Source organism: Hermetia illucens, chromosome 3 (genome assembly GCF_905115235.1).
Source record: "Hermetia illucens chromosome 3, iHerIll2.2.curated.20191125, whole genome shotgun sequence".
Taxonomy (NCBI): domain Eukaryota; kingdom Metazoa; phylum Arthropoda; class Insecta; order Diptera; family Stratiomyidae; genus Hermetia; species Hermetia illucens.
This window is the reverse complement of record NC_051851.1, coordinates 73,492,585-73,508,910: the sequence shown is the minus strand read 5'-3', so window position 1 is coordinate 73,508,910 and position 16,326 is coordinate 73,492,585. Positions and strand designations below refer to the sequence as shown.

Sequence of the window (16,326 nt, the reverse complement as noted above, 5' to 3'; positions counted from 1 at the left end):
TTAGGCTAAGGTTAGATCCAAAAATTACCTTGAAGCACCATTCAGACGACACCTGCATGCATGAAATTATCATATCCTTTAATAAACCGGCAATCTAAGTTGTCCCTCGAAAATAAGCTGCTAATATTTAAAATGGTCATCCAACCCGTTATATGTCGCTCCCGCTTGTAGTGTTTGCACAAAGCCATACATTCTGAAGCTGCAGACAGTACAGAACAGCTATCTCAAAATGATCCGCAATAGGCTATCCTATTACCCCACACGGAAACTTTAGCATAGTTGATAGCGGTACAATTTCACAACAGCATGTTTAGATCGGCCATTTCCTTTATTCGATCACTCCTTACTCACTAGTTCACATTTGCACAATATATATCAATACGTAAATAATTTTTAAGATATTGTCTTAAGAAATTCACTGGAAATAGATTAATTTGGTTAGGTTAGAACATATATATAACAGTTCTAAGAGTCTAAATCTTCTATTAAGGAAAAAATAGTTAACCTTCCTATTATTACTAGAGTTGAGCAGTAAGCTAAGCTACTGTACATCTTGACTAAGTTTCTGCACTAAATTATGAATATTAAAAAATAACTAAATCAGTCAATCAATCAACTGCAGACTTCCCGGCCTCCAGTTTGCCAATCAGTTCAGCATGTGAAATACTCAACTTCCATCCGCGCATCTGCGAGCTAATCCGTAGCTTCCTAGAAGGGCGGAAGTCCTATGTCAATAGGTTTACCACCAGACGTATGCTCCGTAGATATTCCCCAATGCTCATTGTTTCAGCGGCCTTATTTTCAATGCTCACTGCTGTCCTTACTGAACCATGTTTTAACCTTAATTCCATGGAGGTCCTAGAAGACGCCGATGACTTGATTCCTTACACGTCCGCAAAAACATATTCTTTCATAAAGCTCGTATGAATTCTTATTTGGTAAATTCGCGCAAATACTCGGTACTTTATCTGCTGGAAATTATCTCTCATTCTCCAGAAATGAAACAAAGCATTTTGCCGCAGGAGGAGATACATTGACGGCGTTTCCCAAAATTATGCGCTCATCTCCGCTGTCAATGAACTCACTTACTTAACGGGGGTAATGAACTTCCATTTTCCTTTTTCCTTTCCTATGTAACCCATGCTTTGAAGGTGCAGGATCGTGCCAACCGTGCAGCAAGTCAGTGCAACTCGACCTATAGTACAGTGCCCCAACGTGCCAGAAAATTAAGCTGTTGCAGAGTGAATGTAAAGCGAGCATTTTCAGTCATAAGGCATCTTGTAAATGATGGATATAAAGTATAGAAGGCCAACTATAAGAGATTGTGTTTCAGTAGGGTTAACCGAAAACCCAGCAACAGCAGACTACTACAGGAATGAAAAGTAGCAGTGGCAGCTGTGGAAAAATTATCAGTGAACAGCCAGGAAGAACCTTAGTGATAAGAAGTGACCGTACTCTTGCAAGTTCGTCTCCTTGAACGCTTCATTTCTGGGGAAGCCGCAATAAGCAGGACACCCTCCGTCAGAGGTTCTTGGACATGCGCAGAAATTTTGCAAAGATAGATTTTTTTATCTCTACCACCTTAAGTGAGTGATTTCTAACGAGTGAGGTGGAACTTCATGAGCGCGGAACTATCAGAGTTGACTATAACAAAGAGAAAATCTTTGCGGAGACACCTCATCGATCGAAATATTAGTTCAGGCAAAATTCCGTTTGATTTGGTTGGGTTATCTATTTTTCCAAACATATGCCTTTATTCATTGACGTTGACATTATGTAAAAATTGAATTTTAAAAAACAAATCTAAAACCAAACATAATGTCCCCTATTAAAGAGCTTACTATACCCGGTGACGCTTAACTTTTATGCTTCCTGCTTTCTAATTAATTTCATTTATTGATTTGAGGTTCTTTAAGGATTTTTCTAACACTTTACACGTATCAAGGATTCCTTCGTGATGTTTATCGGTTCTTGGTATGACTATTCACCGGTACTGTTACTAACATTTTATATTTAAAGTCACAGCTTGTAACAACAGGATTTTTCAAGTATAGTGCACTGTTATGATTTGTGTAGAATTATCACCTTCTCTTCGATTTTTTTTTGGTTCAACGTTGCAAAAAATATTCTATTAAATGAACTTTTACCCAAACAGGATTTTCCTTGAGTTTTTCTCGATTGTTTGGATGGTTTTTAAAAAAGCCAAATTTTCCGAGGAAACTAGAGTTCCGTTTAGAGTTGGTTTAATCTTCTTTTCTCTGTTTTCTTCCCTGTTTCGCCCTCGAATGTCTGACTGTCGAATTAGTGTCTATAACGCAAATTCCCTTCAATAATTGGATTATGAAATGTATGAAACAAGTGTGAACTTGGGACTTTTAGAAAACATGCTAGGCTCTCCAATTTTATCTTTTATTAGGCAATCGAATTGAAGATCTCGCACTACTATCACGTGTAGATTTGAAGCGAAGCATCTCTTCGTTTCATGATATAAAAAATCTAAATAAAGTAACAATAAACGAATAAAAAAAATAGATATGCGTGTACACTGAGCATTAAATATTGTCATGAATGGTTTTATGATAGTAGTTTATGATTTGATTGTATTTGCGAAAGAGAATAATGATGATACTACCAAATTTATCTTTGGAATATTGCGATGTTGCGGCTGGCTTTTACTATAAATGCGAGTGGGTTCCAGCGAAGCTTCATATCACTGGAAGAGTTTATTGGGTGGTACATGCTTCACCATAGTTCTCCGGTAGCTTTTTGTTATCAAATAGCCCGGAATAGACTTTACCTCGAATTATAGTTTAATTTAATTGTATTTAGTGTAGGAGCAATATTTATTCATTAATTTCTTAAGTGAAAAGCGCAGACCAAAATGAAAATATTAACGTTTAGTTTATTAATTATTTTGACAATAAGCTTATTTGGTTTCATCAATGCACAGTCTACGCTAAGAGCCGTATCTATGGTAAGCAGTCTCCATGTTTAATAAATTTAAATTTAAATTTAAAATCTTTGCCTTGCAGCTTACTCGGCATGGTGACCGATCGCCAGCCGAAGATTACCCTACAGATCCTTATGCTGGTTACAAATGGCCTGGAGGTCCTGGAGCTTTATCGCCGGTATGAATGCCATAGCTAGTTTTATTTAACTTACTATCCTAGAATTACCTGTTTTGATTAACTATGAAATCCTAATCATCATAAGACCCGCCGCGAAAAGATGAAAGATTTGCAAACCGCATCGTCGAAGACATACGATTCCTGTGATGATAGTATGCTCGCATATATTTCAAAGTCAATATCTAAATCATATCTTCCTCCAATGCCCATAGAAAGCGGAGCTATTTTTCTTACCACTATCTGGTTCGCACTTTCAGTTTGGTTGGAGAATAAGGCCTCCACAGAACTGGCAGCTGGCAGCGAATATATCATCTGAGTAGCTCACTATTCCGATGGACTCTTGGAACATATTATCTTTAGTATCCACCACCAGGCAAAGTGCAAGGAGCACGCCGGAATACCAGGAACTAGAAGAAGAATACCAGGATATTCGATGTAGTCTTAAGAAAGCGATACGGAAAGGCAAGCAGAATTGCTCCAGTCAGCTGTGCTATGAGGCTAATTGGACACCGTGGGATGCTTCAAAATTTTAATGAACAAGATGGGTCAATATAATTTGGGAGGGAGGCTAAGCATCTGAGCACTCTGACCATTAGTATATTGTACTTCACTCCCCGTCTAAAGAAATTTCCGTTAGTCGATGTGGTGCTATCAGCTGCAGCTGAAGCACATCAGCCCGATATCTAATGCGTCCATAGGGGAGCACTCCCATAGAAACTCTGATTTCCGCTTCCTCATTACAGGATGGACACCCATTATTTTCGAGAATCCATTTTCTGAAAGGATTTCCAGTTAGTTAATTATAGGTGATCGGAATGCCCAAAGTATTTCTGCATGTTTCGCTGCTCTTAGGCGGAATAAACTTTCCACTTCCAACCTTGGTTCTAACACGAAAGTTTGGTATGCCTACCAGCATTAACGCTCCACCACCAATCATTAACGAAAGAACCTTCGTAGTTTTTTATAATTACATTTGCCAATGATACTGATACCCTAATTATTGGCTTCGGTCTCGATATGGGAATATTGAACCCTTTTTTGCTAAGGCACTTCAGATTTCATTTTTCTCTTCGTCGTCGTAACCAGGTACCTAGAGTAGATTCTCTTTATTCTTCTTTTTCTTCAGCCTTTGTCCCGTTCGCAAGCGCGGTCGGTTCGTCGTGATCGGTTTAGCCACTTTATTTTACCAAATGCCTGATCTGGAAGCAATCGCGAGGCGTTTAAATCCCCATCCAACGTATCAAGCCAATGGTTGTTTCGGCCTCCCTTTTGGTCGCTTACCATCGGCTTCGATATTCAGACCAATCTCGCTGCCTATCTCGCAGTTTTTCCACGGTCGGTGCAACCCTAGATCGATCGCGCGGATGTGATCAAAACGTATCACGCCACTACTCCAACACAACATCTTCGTCTCCCTTATCGCAAGACTCCGTTCATTGTCTTTTATAGTCGGCCAACACTCGGAACCATAAAGAGCGACAAGACGGACGACATTGCGGTAAATTTTAGATTTGATACGTTCGTTGATACGTTGATCATAAAGAACACCAGTTGTGGAAACCACTTCATCCAGGTCATTGACCCGAGATATAGTAAAGACCAGTGCAGCTTGACAGTCGATGAGGATTGCGATGCGCCTGCCCGGTCGTTAATCACCCAAGTTGCTGCCCTTAGGAGCGCATACAATTCAGTCTGTAAGATCGTTGCATATTGTCCCAACGGAAAAGGTCAGCTCTCCTTTCTATTGGAAATGTATACTCCTGCTCCGGAATCCTTTCTTCCGGTTCACCCCAGTTTTCTTCTACCCTTCAGGACAACTTCATATCTTCTACCAAACAGATGTAAGGCGTTCGAAAATCAAAAGGAATTGAAAAACTGGATTCAGGTCACCCAGTAACTCTTCCAATACTCCGTCGCCCTCACGTCTTTTGCTTTCTCATGAACCTAAACGCATTAGTCTATGAGCTGCTCTTATTGCAGCGATCTAGATATATAAATCCAAAGGCGGTATATTGTGTAATGAATTTGGAGTTGCCCTCATGTCGAGGGAAAGGTCTATCTGCGCAGCTCATGGGCTCCTTTCAGTTTTTCCTCTATTTCTTATTTAGAATAACTCCCAAATATTTCATTTCTTGGGAGAGTTGAAGGGTTGCGTCGATTAGCAAATCAAACAGAAGCGGTTTTCAGGTAGCAATCAGTACCCATTTTAGCATACAAGAATATTTACGGTCGCATAGTATAGACCGACTTGATTAAAGTTTGATCGAGGCCCTTCAGTATCCATGAACATCTCTATCACGTACTCGCCTTTCAGATTTGCATCTTCTATCTTTGAAACCAAAGAGTGAAGAGCAGACTCACAGAACTTCCCACGCTGGTAAGCATGTTGGTTTTCATTTGGTGGGCGCGACCGACAGATGTGTTGTTCAGTCAGTCTTCCCTGATCTGTCTGAAGTTCTTTGGGTTCGAATAGTTATCTTTTCCAGGTTTTCGTTATGAAGGTTTGTTCAAATCGCGAACTCCCTCTTCCATTTCTATCACTGGTTCCTCCGGATAATGTATTTCCAAAAGAGTCTGTACAGACATAACTACCGAGTTCGTGAAAGTTTCATCCGGTTGTATAAGATAGTTCTACTTTGCTGACCATCTTTTTTACGGAATTTTTGAAAGCTTTCCTCACAGTTTGTTTGAACGGCGTCTCGCTTTGAGCAGTTTACGAGCCTATTACATTCACGCTGTAAGTTCCTCATCTAATACCTTACATTTTGTTAAACCGAACCCATGTCTCTTGTATCATAAATATGTATATATGTGCAGTTCTGCAACTTTGCCAGCTTTGCTGCTAATAGAAAGGAAGAAGCTTTGGCGCGCTACAAGTTGGTTGGACTTACTTTTATGTTCGCCACCAACTGAAGAGCATGCTGCATCTAGTGTGGGTCTCATCTTAGTTATCAGCTTGCGCAACTACCAGAGGCTATCGGACCACGATAAGGTGATATGCCAGAAAAGACCAGGACGCCTTCTCGATTCTTGTGGTTACTGAGGAGGAACTACGAGATTGGAAGGAAACTTATAAACTGGGCCTTCAAGTTGACTGTTAAAAGTAGGCATATGTTCTTCATTGTAGAGTGAGTGTTTCCGGTGGAAGAGACAAAAATTGTTTTTGTAACCGAATCGGCTTGGGTATCTGCCCTTTTAGGCACTATAATGAAAATGTTGAAGAGATCGAAATATATACGGCTGATCCGGTTCTTCGAGCTAATAGATCGTATTTCGGCCGTTTCAGGTTTGGTGAGCCCGTTTTAGAGTCTACACCACAGCAGTGGTCGAGGCTTTGGTTCGGAAGGTATGTTAATGACGGTTGGTGTATACACGGTATACGGTGGTACCGCTAGAAATCAGGAAGACTTAAGTTCGGCCGTTTGGTGTTAGATTAAGTTCACTTTGGCTAGAGAAGGCGTTCCTGGATACTCTAGTAAGAGGTAGACCACGGCAGCTGTTTCTCAATTTTCTGGATTGGGGTCCTAACTCTGAAATATCATGTACAATGGAGTACTTGCCTTCTATCCGTATGTTCTCCATATATGACACCCCTAAACAGTCTCATTTCAGTTTAGGTCGCGATAATAGTTCGTTATGATCTAACAGGATTCTAGATTTCTAGGATTGAGAACTTGACCAAACTAAATGAATTTAAAGCCATTTGGAGATATTCAGGCATCTTTGGATACGTTAAAATGGAACCACTTTGATTTTACGATGACGTTTATACTACTTACAGAGCTCATAAGGACTTGGTCGTTGTCATTACGTTATGGAGACTGTGCCTATCATTGGTCCTCTGTGAGCTCCTCGTTTGCAATTTTAGCATTTTAAATCTCTAAGTGCTTTCGAGTGGTAGACCTAATACTCTTTCATGGCTATTCGCAGTGTCTTTTTTATCAGCAGGGACTGGCTAACCTAGTTTTAATGCATAATATTGTCCGTTTATGAGTTTGAAGTTGATGATGCATTATGAAAGCGACTCGAAACTTTTATTTTTGAGATTGGTCTTCACATTTGAAAATTATATCCATTTCCCTTCTTTATTCATCAGGACTTGGTATCACTGGACAAAGTTATTTCTTTTCACTGTTAATAATAAGCATCTGTATACCTGTATGGCTAGCTTATTTCAGTTAAGAAGAAAAGAGTTTACTGTTGTCTTTTATGTAGGGTTTTAAGAAAGCATTCGCTTATTGGCGAAATTTGAAGGCAAGCAATCTGTATTTTTTTCAGTTTTATTGTTACCGGGTAGGAAACAATGTCTCAGAGACCGATCTCAAGGCTACGACCTTTGTCCAGCGATAATGGTTTATAATTGGTTTCTGTAACCTACACACACCCGCGATATGAGTCGGACATTTTGGGTCTAAGTGAAGTATGTGTAATGTGAGGCTCTAGAGAGTACCCCTATTCGTCTAGTGGTACCGCGCTTTTGCACTCTTGAAGGCTTAGTGATAGCAGATATGAATTCAGTGTCGGTCTGCTGTTGAAGACTACTGTAAATCAAGGTCCCTGGACTAAGGGCTAAGGGCTAACTGGGAAGATCTCGGCTGCGAGATTCAGGTCTAGGTTAACGAGTATCACAATTGTGTAAAGTAACGCACCAACATAGATTTCTGATGTCGAATAAAACAACTGACACCTTAGGAGATGCTTCGACAAGGGGACAACAGTGATGGTTGATCTGAATGTCAAGATGGGTTCTAACAACATCATGCTCGCACGCATGATGAGGAGGCATGGTTCCGATGACCGGAACAGGAATGGTGCATTTTTCACTACTTCGTCATCAACGACACACCTTTCCAGTACAGGGCTTACCACTAGGTACCGATCAATAGTAGATTTTATTGATGCCTTTTTAATATGGGTGTAGACTTCGGCCTTGAAAAGGACCATCATCTAATGGTCGCTTACTTTCGCTTGTATGTTGCGACTGCGAAAAGATGGTTATTAAGATTGCTGAAAAGGGAACCTATCATGAGTGGGACAACTGGAGTGATATAGAGTGAAAGAAAAGATGTTTATTAAGATTCCGGAAAAAGACACCTGGAGTGGTATTTCTGTGCTTCATCCGGCCGCAAAAATACAAGTTGAAATTATTCTGGAAAGAATGAAAGCACACTTTGAAAATTTAATCGACAGGGAGGTCTTCTTCCTATACTGACCACAATAACACTTGTTGCATCATTTTGCCAGAGATCGCGGGGTTAAATCGCGTGGTTTTCATCGATTTTGAGTAAGCTTTCGGCAGTGGCTACATGGAATGCATCTGCAATGCTCCACGCAGGTCAGCATTCCGAAGGAACTAATATCTATTATCAGAGTGACATACCAATGCCCAAAATGTCACGCGCTGCATCAGTTTAAAATCTGAATTTGCGTTCGAAACGGGACCCGCTAGGTTGTATGATGTCAATGATACTGTTTCTTCTTGTTATCGATGTCGTCCTGCATGCTCCTTTGGTTGGCAGACAAGGAGAAAATTAACGCACTCAAACACTTCAATTGTGCTGGGGGATTAACCGACCCTCAAACGCTTCGATGACACTAATGTATATGCTGGTTTTCCTACTGAGATATGGATCTCGGCCAAGTGGGTTTTGATTTAGAGGAAGGGCAATCGGGGTTGGACTGAAAATAAGCAGGAACGGAACTAATTTTGTCAATCTGACCAGTCATGCCACTTTTCTTATTTGTATTAATGGAACGAACGTCGAGAGTATTGGACAGTTTTTACGTGTAGTAAGCGTTATTTCCGCTGATGGTGGAACAGAACTTAATGCTGTTTGATGCATTAACAGCACTAAATCCGTGCCCGTTGTTCTGTCCAAAACCTGGCAATGTACATAACTACGACATTAAGTTGATAACAATGCCAATGATGGCATGAACTCAACTCATGTCTACCTCGTGTGACCTGAGTACAATGGATTGGTACAATTTCAAATGAACCCCTCATTCGGGCGAGATATCCTTCGATGGGTTTATTAGCAGGTGGAAGTATTGGTGGATAGGTCCTTCATTAAGAAAGTATGACAACTGCATTGTGGGTTACACCATGCATGGGAAACCACTATACCAGCATTGGGGTGGAAAAAGGTAGATAACTGAAAACCCAATGGAGGGAGTCCATTATTAGGCTTTGCGCAGTTGGCGTGGCGCTGGTCACCGAAGTTGGTCCGACTAAGCAACGAAAAACCGGCACTGGTTCTGTTATGAGTCCGATTTTTATTAGTGCCACGTAATGCACAACATGTTTCAATAGTTTAATGAGGATTATTCTCTTCGTGTCGATTGGCTAATGTTACTCCAGCTTGCGAAGGGGCAGTAGAAAATCTGTGTGGCCTTAATTGTTGAGACATTTTTGCGACAAAAGTGATGGACCCCCAACCATTTCTAGAGGAATGATTAAATAAGGTACCTGTACCAAGAGATTTTACCGCAAATGGCGGTAGGTGATTAAGACGGAAAGAAGTCTAGAGAAGCTACAAATTACTTATATAGCGAAATGAGGGAGTCTCCTGAATGTAGTCTGGTTCGAAAAGAATGTAAGTTTGTGGTGAGTCTCTAGAGGGTTATGGTTCCCTTAAATGTCCATCACGTGCGAGGAACGATGTGCCCAACCTCCAAACTGTAGTCGATAATGCCAAAGCTTTATTATAGTTGCGGATAGTGTGCGACAATACATCTAGGCGAAGAGGGGAGAATAGTTGATTAGTTGCGAAATTTTCTGGAGTGGGAGCGGGGGATATTGGCACAATCAAATAACTCAAGTCGGAGAGATAATAAAGGGCCCGCATAATTTTCACGCTTTAGCTGAATTTTTCTCGGATTTACTTTGTATAAATCAATAATGGGAGGAAAAAAATTATTTACCGGTCCTTTGCTTGGCAAATTAATGTGTTTCTGCGTTATTCTCTTAAGTTTTCTCCTTCGACGAATTTTTTAGTATCATTAGGTTCTCTACCCGCATTCGTTCATTGGAGTTTTCGAATTCTGGCAAGTAATATTCTTGCTAATATCGATAATTTTTCAACAAACTATTTGATCAAGTAAAAAATGTACCGTCCTACTGATGTCAAGAATTCACTCAGCTATTCAGGCTTGTAAGGAAGGCGTGTAAACAGGTAGCAGTGCCCATATCAGGTCAGGTTTTGCCCCCTTAAAATCACTTTGCGATCTACCGACAAACCGGCCCGGAATCGATCTTTGCGTTTGAACCCTCGCCCGCTAACTGGCGATTTTGCCAATAACAGTCAACGATATTTTACCTAAAAAGGCGTGCCTTTTTTTGCATAACAGTCGAGAATGTCCTTCGGTTGTAAATACTACTAAACTAGGCATCCTCTGACTGTAGGATTTACACAATCGGATTCGAAAGAGATGTCGATTTTTTTTTAAGTGCTGAGTTGATGGTGGTACCAAGATGGTGACATCTGAACTGGGCTGCGACTATACTACTTTAGATTACTTTTTGCGGTACTGGATTTTTGTACGGTATTCAAGTAAAGCCAGTGGTAGTAGCCGCGTATTTGTTGTCAGCTTCTTCAAGGGCCTCTTTTGTGAGTCTGCTTTGTAAATGTTTAAATCAAAAATAAACAAACCGCAAAGAAACATTTAATGCAATATGCCTTCCGGTATACTGCCAAAGAAAGGATATGAAACTCTACGCTTCCTAAATCCATCATTATATTTTATATCCACCCTCCATTACAAAACTTTAAGCCTTGTGTGTGTGTGTGTATGGTGGGGGAGAAGCTACAGCTTCTGAGGACTCAGGCCGTGTTGGCCCATTGTACTCGCCTCCCCCGTCTAACGGAATATTCCGGATTCGTTAACGTATCACAGGATTTCCGTTAGTGGATGTGATGCTACCCGTCTCAATTGGAGAAAATCGGCACCGAAGATCTGATGCCTGATGCGTTCATAGGCAGGGCATTCACATAGGAAATGCTCCTTGGATTCCGCTTCCTCATTACAGGAGGAACACGTATCATCTTCGGTAATTCTTATTCTGAACATATGCCCAGCTAGTGAATCATGGCCTGTCAGAATGCCCACAACACACCTGCAAGTCCTCCTGCTTTTCGACAGGATAAACTTTGCGGTACGTATGTTCGGTTCTGGCAGGAAAAGTTTGGTGTGTCGAGCAGCATTTAGGCTCTGCCACCTGTCATTATGGGAAACTTGTTCCCAGTTTTTGAAAACAGATTTAGCCAATGCTACTGATACTCCAATTGCTGGCTCCGGTCCCGGCATAGGGGAGTTGACCCCTCTTTCGCTAAAGCGTCGGAGATTTCACTTCCCTCTATGCCACAGTGATCAGGTATCCAGAGTAGTTCCACCGTATTGAATCTAGACATAGAGTTCAAACGGTTTCTGCATTCCTGAATGATTTTCGAGGTGATCAAAGGACTGCTCAATGCCTTCAGTGCAGCTTGACTGTCACCGCAGATTGCGATGCGCCTGCCCTTCAACGGCTCGTCAATCACCTAGTTTGCCACCCTTAGGATCGCATAAACTTCAATTTGAAAAACCGTTGCATATTGTCCCAAAGGAAAAGCCCACTTCTCGTTTTTATTCGAGAGGTAGACTCCGGCTCCAGAACCCTCTTCTGTTTTTGAGCCATCGGTGTAGAAGACTTCCGTATATCCCACCACGCATTCCTCTGGGTCTTCCCAGTTTTCTCTACGCTTCAGGGTAATTTCATATCTTCTACCAAACAGATGAATCGCGACACGAGGATCAGAAGGCATTGTAAGAACTGGATTCAGTCCTCCCAGTAACTCTTCCAATGCTCTGTGCCCCCGAGATCCGTTGTTTTCCCATAGATCTAATCGAATTAGTCTATGAGCTGCTCTCATTGCAGTACGCCTAGTTCACGGTGAAAACCTTTTTGTCTCACCTTAACCCACCACACTATGGATGCATATACGAACATCGGCCTAATGATGGTAGTCCTCATGTCGAGGCAAAGGTCCGTCTGCACAGCCCATAAGCTGTGAGAACTCGTTTCATCTTTACCTCTACATGTTTGTTCCAAAGAAGTTTTTTTATCTAGAGTGACTCCCAGATATTTCACTTCTTCGGAGAGTTGAAGGGTAGTAGCCCTCAGCTCAGGGAGGTAAAGTCCATCCAGTTTTCTCCTTTTTGTGAATAAAACCATTGTGGTTTTATTTGGATTAACTGACAGACCATGTCTGAGGCACCAGCTGTCTATCAAATCAACGGCACGTTGTATATTCTTACACACCGTTCCAAGATCCCGATCAACCGCAAGTACAGCCACGTCATCAGCATAAGCTTGAGCATGTATTGGCAAATTTACCAGTTCGCATAGCAGTGAGTCGATCAGCATACTCCACAGAAGTGACGAAAGCACACCTCCTTGGGGCAACCCTTCGTTGCTTCTGTAGTCAGGTAGCGATCGACCCCTACCTCAGCGCGCAGCAATCTTTGCGGTAGCATGGCATGGGTCCATTTAATTAAAGCATCATAAACACCATGCGCTCATGCGGTATCACAAAGTTTTTGAAAAGGCGCACAGTCAAAAGCCCCTTCAATGTCCACGAACACTCCCATCGCGTACTCACCATTTAAAGTTGCATCCTCTATCTTTGTGACCAAAGAATGAAGAGCAGACTCACAGGACTTTCCACGTTGGTAAGCATGTTGGTTTTCACTAAGTGGGTGTGACCTAAGTGCGTTTCCACGAATATGACGCTCCACCAGTCCCTCCAAACCTTTCAGCAAGAATGAAGTCAAGCTGATCTGTCTGAAGTTCTTTGGATTAGAATAGTCATCTTTAACAGGTTTCGGTATGAAAACTACCTTAACCTGTTGCCAAGAAGAAGGCACGTGGCCCAGAGGAAGACATCCTCAAAAAATATTTCTTAGAGGTCGCTCTAAATGCTCCATACCCTCCTTTAGCATTGCTGGATAGATGCCATCCATGCCAGATGCTTTGAAATGTTCAAAGGACAGTATGACAGCTCTCACCTTTTCATGGGTAACAACCGCTTTCGCAGTGTTCCAGTTCTCCTTGCAACACTTGCGTGTTGAAGGGGTTGCAAGAACCGTCAACTCTCCCCCTATCACCTCTCTCATCCGTTCTCCCGGGTGGTGTACTTCCAGGAGGGTCTATACTGAGTCCAGCCTGGAGCTCGTGAAAAGACCATCGGGTTTTCTAAGAGAATCCTGCTTGGCTGACTCATCCCTTTTGAGGACTCTGCACAGTCTTGAAGTCTCTCTTTCGCCTTCCAGTTCCTCACAGTACGTTCTAAAGGAGTCTCGTTTCGAACACCTAACGCGCCTCTTATATTCACGTTGTGAGTTGCTGAAATTTAACCAGTCTTCGTTCTTGTTACTTTTGCAAGCACGGTTTAGAAGCCGCCTGGTCGATTTCCTGAGTTTTTGCAGTTCTCGGTTCCACTAAGGAACCGTTTTACCGCTTTGGCCTCGGGAAATAGGACAAGCCTCATCATAGTACTCTAAAAGTGTGCAGTTTAGAGTCTTCAATTCATCTTCCAGCACAAAAGGAGACCTTAGTCGCCTAGGGAACTGCACTTTATTGCCAGGAAGTTCATTGAACTTTGCCCAATCCGTTTTCCTAGGGTTCCGTCTTTGTACTGCAGACTGTTCGCCCGCAATAGTCAGATTGAATTCTAGATATCGGCGATCTGACAGTGAGACCTCGTCTAGCGCTCGCCAGTGTGTAATCAACTCTAACAATTTTGGGGTAGAGATGGTTAGGTCAATTACTTCGCTTCTTCTCGGTCCCACGAACGTAGGGGCGCACCCTACGTTTGCAGTCATAAGACCAGCTGAAGTGATGAAATCAAATAGCTTCTCTCCTCTTGGATTGCATTTGCTACTGCCCCAACTTTAAGTCTTAATAAAATTTTAATATATTTCTAGAAAGGGGTTCGTGAGTTATTTCGGTCCGGACTAATAAAGGCAAGCAGGTATTCACCTCTATTTGCTGAGAACTGTGGTGTAGGCTCCTGCACTCTTAGTTTGGATAACATTTACGTTCAAAGCAGTTCAATTGTAAGATGCATTGAGAGTGCGATAAGTTTCTTGGATGCATTCGTAGGTATCGAGTGGCCTAAGGACTTGATGAATGTTCCACCGGCAGAAGAAGATGAGGTATGCGGGGGACGCTGCCACAATTTTAGTTCTAACATGTTATATTTCAGATTTTGGTTTACCCAGGAAAGCCTTGCCCTAAATATGACACCGACTTTAATGTTGACATAAATTCGCCCGAATTTGCTAAAGTGGTAGATTTTCAAAGTGATGAGGGACAGCAACTAATTGCGTACATCGAAAGTTCTACAGGGATGGTCTGTGTGAATCAGTCTAAAGAGTTCGTAATTATATTTACTTCAGTTTTTTTGTAGGATATCGGAAGTGCTATAGTGACCGTTACAGATGCGACCCTTATTCAACTGGCAAATGGACTCGCCATTCCTGCATGGGCTGAATCAGTTTATGACAAATATCTCGTACCCTTAACTGACGTATTCTTCGATATATTTAGCAAATCGGACATTATGACAATTCGTAGTGGTCGTCTATTGAAGGATATGATAGATAGACTTGAAGGATTTGTTTTCGGAACTAGTGCTCAGAACATAATTTTCTATTCGGCCCATGATTTAACCGTTTCGGGTCTGGTGCAGTTACTAGAAATCAAGGATCAAACTGAAGCCCGACCTTCTTATGGAGCGATGTTGCATTTGGAACTTCATGAGAACGCGGAGATTGCAGACGATTTAGAAGTAAAAGTAAGCGATTTAAAGTTCCATTGATAACTTTATTAACAATGGATTGTTCCAGATCTTCTACTATTTATATTACGGAGATGACAACCCAATCGACATTCAAATACCAAATTGCGCGGCTCCTTGTCCGTTCAATCAATTCAAAGAAACCGTCCAGTCGAAGCTTGTATCAAACTATGATGAAGTGTGCTCAGAATAAAAATAAGGTTTCTGCAGTTTTTATCGGTTTTACTTAATAACTATAATTTTATGCTAGGTAAATAGACTGATGGTCTTCGTGGGTAAAGTAACCAACCTGGTTTAATGCTGCCATTACGTTGTTCCTAAATCAGAATCCGTTCTAGTTTACAAATTTTGGGTATCTTCCTAAAAACGGTAAGGTACATTAATTAAGGCAAGCAGAAGTTGCCACAAGAAGCAACAGTCTCACTTAGATATACAGCATCATGAAAGAGCTTGCAGGTAGTGGCAAGCCTTTGGATGGTCCTATGAAGAATGTTGAATGCTAGGAATCTGGGATCATTTCCAATAAGTGAATGATCGTTAAGAAATGCCACCCGCCTTGAGTGTCACAGCTGGAGAGGTATTTGCGTGATTCTCACTCTTGCGGATATATTAGCCAAAATCGTCCTGGAACGCATTAAGGAGAGCCTCGATGGCTTAGTAGACAGAGAAGAATCTGGCTTCCACTCTGAAAACTTCCATCCTGATCATTAACAACATTAAAAACTTGCAGATCGTTTTGGAGCAGTGTACGGAGTTTAGATCTTATATGACGCAGAAAAATGTTACGTGTTGTATCAAGATAAAAGCTTTAAAGTCCAAGGCAATTTCCGCCAGAGTTCCATTTTGTTGCTGTTGTTTTCTTATTGCCAGTGACATTCGTTTTGCTGCCTTGGCGGAAAGGTTTGCACTGCTTGAATGGTGACGTTATTTTTCCTTAATTACCTCGACTATGCTGATATTCTGGCCAGAGGCAACAATTAATGAAGAACTTCGTTAACCAGACCAGACACCTATGCATATACTATTAATGTAATTACGGATTATGCAATGCTACTACGGGGCAGCGAAGTGTGGAGAAGGAATGTAGGCCTTTCGGAAAACCGGGAACGAAGAATTTCGATGGCGTGTAGTGATGGTTGACGTGCCATATATGGGTTTATGGTATCTTTGTATGTATATCTAAATATGAAACAATGTCGGGTTCAACAAGGGCTGGTCCGATTTTTCAAGGTTTGGTTTGCAAAACAAAACCTTATCGGTTCAATGTCTGTCTGTCTGTCCTTCTGTCTGTCTGTCTGTCTGTCTGTCTTTTTTTTGTTATGGATGGAGGTGGAAATCTTATAAAGACACTGCCGCGC

The 16,326-nt window shown here is 41.6% G+C and overlaps 1 protein-coding gene across 1 annotated transcript; it reads left to right on the top strand.

The window, feature by feature from the left end:
- The first annotated feature begins 2,727 nt into the window (after window positions 1–2,727).
- Window positions 2,728–15,180, top strand: LOC119651938 (lysosomal acid phosphatase-like). Its single transcript, XM_038055789.1, has 6 exons — window positions 2,728–2,974; window positions 3,033–3,128; window positions 14,094–14,324; window positions 14,375–14,521; window positions 14,579–14,965; window positions 15,018–15,180. Exons 1-6 carry the CDS (start codon window positions 2,882–2,884, stop codon window positions 15,159–15,161), a joined length of 1,098 nt encoding a protein of 365 aa, XP_037911717.1. The 5' UTR covers window positions 2,728–2,881; the 3' UTR covers window positions 15,162–15,180.
- The last annotated feature ends 1,146 nt before the right edge of the window (window positions 15,181–16,326 follow it).

What these genes read in the sequence shown, in the direction of transcription:
- LOC119651938 (XM_038055789.1), top strand. Translation starts at nt 2,882, where the DNA reads ATGAAAATATTAACGTTTAGTTTATTAATTATTTTGACAATAAGCTTA. An exon ending in CGCTAAGAGCCGTATCTATG is followed by an intron (nt 2,975 to 3,032) that starts GTAAGCAGTCTC and finishes TTTGCCTTGCAG; the next exon opens with CTTACTCGGCATGGTGACCG. An exon ending in CACCGGCAGAAGAAGATGAG is followed by an intron (nt 14,325 to 14,374) that starts GTATGCGGGGGA and finishes GTTATATTTCAG; the next exon opens with ATTTTGGTTTACCCAGGAAA.